Below are 3,887 nucleotides of genomic sequence, written 5' to 3' on the forward strand. Positions count from 1 at the left end.
TACAAGCCTTGCAAAATGGTATTACCGGTGCTAAGTTGTTTAACAAGCTGGGCGGGGGGTCTTTCATCTGGTGCTAAGCTGCTTAGCAAGCTGGAGGGGGGGGGGTCTTTCAATATATACCTGTCATATTCTGTTATAGGCACTGTTTTTGCCTGACCTCTAGTAAAAACATGCATTAAGGCGTTTTTGAGTGATAATTTATGTTTTTAAATCTTTGTTGCAATCATGTACTTTTTTATGTGTGTGCACACTTGCCATATGTCCGTATGGAGTTAGGAGGAAAGCTTCCAAGAGCTGCTTCTCCTTTCAGCTCACATGTCCCAGGACTCAAACTTGGGCCATCAAGGCACGGTGGCAAGTGCCTTTCCCTCCTGAGCCATCCTGCTGACCCAGTCATTGCACGGTTTGTCCCTGCTAGTGGCACTGAGTTCCTCACTTTGCCTTGTATAAATCCTTGTCCATTTCTTTTTAAGTCACTTTTCAGGGAGGAAACTTTCTCAACTATAGGATAAAGCAATAAGAAGTCAGGTCTTCAGCTGTACACTAAAGTGCTTGATTATGAAAAGAGAGCTGTGGATCTTTACTCTGAAAAATAAAGCCTGAGTATCCAGAAATGGCTATTATTATTATTATTATTACCCCACACAACTACCACTTAAGAGATAATACATTTTTTTTAATTAAAAAAAAACTGTTTTATTCTGTAACTAGATGACTAAGGAGAAATTCTCGTCTGTGAATTTTTCTCAGTCTCCTAATTTTTCCTGTGTCTTGGTCAGTATAAATGTATATCAAGAATTTATGTGTTGGTACAGGAGGATGATTTGCTCCTTAGGAGCAGTTCCTGTTCTTAAGGAATATGGTGGTTTGAAAGAAAATGGCCACCAGAGGGAGTAGCACTATTAGGACTCGTGGCTTTGTTGGAGGAAGTGTGTTACTGGAAGTGGCCTTTGAGGTCTCATATGCTCAAGATACTGCCCAGTGTCTCAGACCACTTCCTGTTGCCTGAAAGATGTAGGACTCTCAGTTATTTTTCCAGCAGCATGCTTACCTGTACGCCACCTTGTCTTGCCATGATGATAATGGACTAAACCTCCGATCTTTAAGCGAACTGCCCCAATTAAATATTTTCCTTTATAAGAGTTGCTATAGTCATGGTGTCTCTTCTCAGCAATAGAAACCATAATTAAGACAAGGAGGATCCAAGTTAGGTTCCCAGCACCCACCTTGAACGGCTCACAGTCACATGGAGTTCCAGCTTCAGGGGATCCAACACCCTCTTCTGCCTCCATGAGTATCAGCGTGCACATACATATACACATGTGCACACACCAATACACAAAGAAATATAAACAAAAAGAAATCTTTATATGTCTTTATGTGTGTGAATCATACAGATGTTTACTCACAGCCTGTTTTAAGACATATGTGCTATCATTATGTGTAGTATAAATACAGCCAATTGTTTTTCAAGTTGTTAAAACATAAGGTTATGTAAACCTTTGGAATTCTCAGAAGGTAAAGTAACTGGTCTGTGGTGAGTGACTAGAGAGGTTTCGGGTGTTTAGGGCATTTTTCAGTGGACTTGCAGTACTAATATTTTTGAATGTTGAACAAGGTGAAGCATTGCCCAGTTGATCTGTAACATGTCTCTCTTTCTCCCCTGCCCCCCATTTTAAACAGCCATCACCGAGGAGACACTCTGTGTTGGCTTAGCCAGAGTTGGCGCTGAGGACCAGAAAATTGCAGCAGGCACGTTACAGCAAATGTGCACAGTGGACCTGGGAGAACCATTGCATTCTTTGGTCATTACAGGAGGCACCTTGCACCCACTGGAGATGGAAATGCTAAATCTTTTCTCCATACCGGAATCCCAGAGTATCAATGGACTCTGAACATGGACTTTTTCTGTTGTCTCACATTAATTTCAGTTAGATTGTATGTGCTCTATTTATACGACAAATTATGTGGTCTGTTACTTATCTAGAAAGTGTAACAGAAGTGACCAAGAGGAAGCAAGTTGAACCAACAGTGGTTGGTTTCCTGCAGCAGTTTTCCCCTGTTTCATCACCATGCTGTTGCAGTACCTGTTGGCTCCTTGTCAGGGGGCAGACCAAGCTGAAGAAGTATGGCTGGACGTCCAAAGATGTAACTTTGAGGAAACTGGAACATGACTCACATAAACCCTATTTTTAAGGGATAAAAAAGCGCAGAGTAGCAAGTAAAGCAAATAAAAGATTGCTAACTGTTCATTTGTTGTTTTTTAATCTCCTTTATAGAAAGGTAGCTGTTGGAACTCAACACACCCTCGTAGTGAAGTGCTACTGCGCAAGCATTGAGAGCTGGAATCCCCAGCACTCACATGAAAAGCCCAGTTTGGCCATGGACAGCTGGAAGCCTAGCGCTAGGTGCGGGGTACCTTACGTCCGTTCTATCTTGTTTTCTTTGGAGATGGTAAACTACGGTTCTGGGTTTTGTAGTTGAAAAGCTCACACCCTCCAGTTGTAACTGTTACAGTGCATGGTTGTTGAAAGATACTGGGAGTCACAGAGCAGGCTGAGAATTCTGCCTGTGTGCCTTTTCCTGCCGAGATATTCCCAGACTTCAGTTCAGCAAAGATAGTGTTGGACTGGCATGAGATGGTTAGTCTGTGGAACTGTAGGCTCCAAAGGGAGCTAGAAACGGAAGCAAATTCAGATGCTCTATAGTAAATGATTGGTGTGTCCTAAATTCTCAGCTCACTCCGTATTGTTTGTATGTATAGGAAGATCCAAAGATCCAGGTGAAAAGCCAGGCCAAGCCCACCACCCACCCCCCAAAAAACAGACATTGCTCTCTATTGCAAGAGAAGACAGCTTCAGGTTTGAATTCTGACAAGTTAGAAGGGTGTGATAAATATGCAGACTTTCTTATCAGAAGCCCAGAATGGCCATGTACTAGTAAAGACCAGGGACTAAACTAAGGACAAAGTATTTCATAAAATGTGAAGTTGGGCCTACATGCGATAAAGGTGACTAGAAAGTAGTTTAATGCCTGTTAGAACAAAGCTTAAGATGGTTCAGAATATGGTGAAGAAGTATAATATCAACAGTGGCTATAGTTCACAACATGAGGCATGGCTTTATGATTAGAAAAGAGGAATGCTGGGTTAAGAGGTCAGCATAGTCTAGACTTTAGAATTAGTAGATATAAAAGATGGGCATTTTAGAACTGGGCATGGATGAGAGACAGAGGTGCATATAATGAATGACTATAATGAGTACTGTCATCCAAGAGATGGAAACCAAAAAGGAAGAACCAAATTGGGCAAAGTACAGAGGAAGAGATATTGTCTATCCTAAGGAAGAAGACTGAAGGAGAAAGATCATCAGAATCATAATATGGGGACTACATTAAGTAGTTTCTAAAATTTCTACACTTCATATGAAGAAAAGAGACTGCATGCATGTGCACACAAATACACACACACACGAGTTGCCAATGCTTGCTTGGAGACAAGAGGACTGTTTGTGGAAGTTATAGCCAATGAACTCAGGTCGTTAGGTTTGACAGCAAGCACTTTTCCCTGCTGAGGCATTTCACCAGCTCCAATATCAAGCAGTTTTGAAAAGCGTGTAAGTAGATTCTCAAAAAAAAAGAAGCGTGTAGTGATATTTCATTTATATTTTAATAAGTAAAGCTTGCCTGAGATCAGAAAGTAAAAGAGCCCCACTGGTCAGCCTTACAGATCAGGCAGTGGTCACACACACACCTTTAATCCCAGTAGCTACACTTGTTTGTCATAGATACTGGGTGGTTAGTGGTGCACGCCTTTAATCCCAGTGCTGATGGGAGGAGACAGTTCTGAGATTCCTGGAGGCAGGATCGCCATTTCGGACTGAGGTAGA

General features: G+C 41.8%; 1 protein-coding gene across 1 annotated transcript in view; it reads left to right on the forward strand.

Moving 5' to 3' along the window:
* Window positions 1-2,813, forward strand: part of Dph5 (diphthamide biosynthesis 5) — a 25,988-nt gene extending 23,175 nt beyond the window's left edge. Inside the window, exon 8 of the mRNA XM_005357173.2 lies at window positions 1,684-2,813. Coding sequence (XP_005357230.1) covers window positions 1,684-1,895 — 212 coding nt within the window. The 3' untranslated portion in view covers window positions 1,896-2,813. The remainder of the gene's footprint in view (window positions 1-1,683) is intronic.
* The last annotated feature ends 1,074 nt before the right edge of the window (window positions 2,814-3,887 follow it).

Source organism: Microtus ochrogaster, chromosome 21 (assembly GCF_000317375.1).
Source record: "Microtus ochrogaster isolate Prairie Vole_2 chromosome 21, MicOch1.0, whole genome shotgun sequence".
Taxonomy (NCBI): Eukaryota; Metazoa; Chordata; class Mammalia; order Rodentia; family Cricetidae; genus Microtus; species Microtus ochrogaster.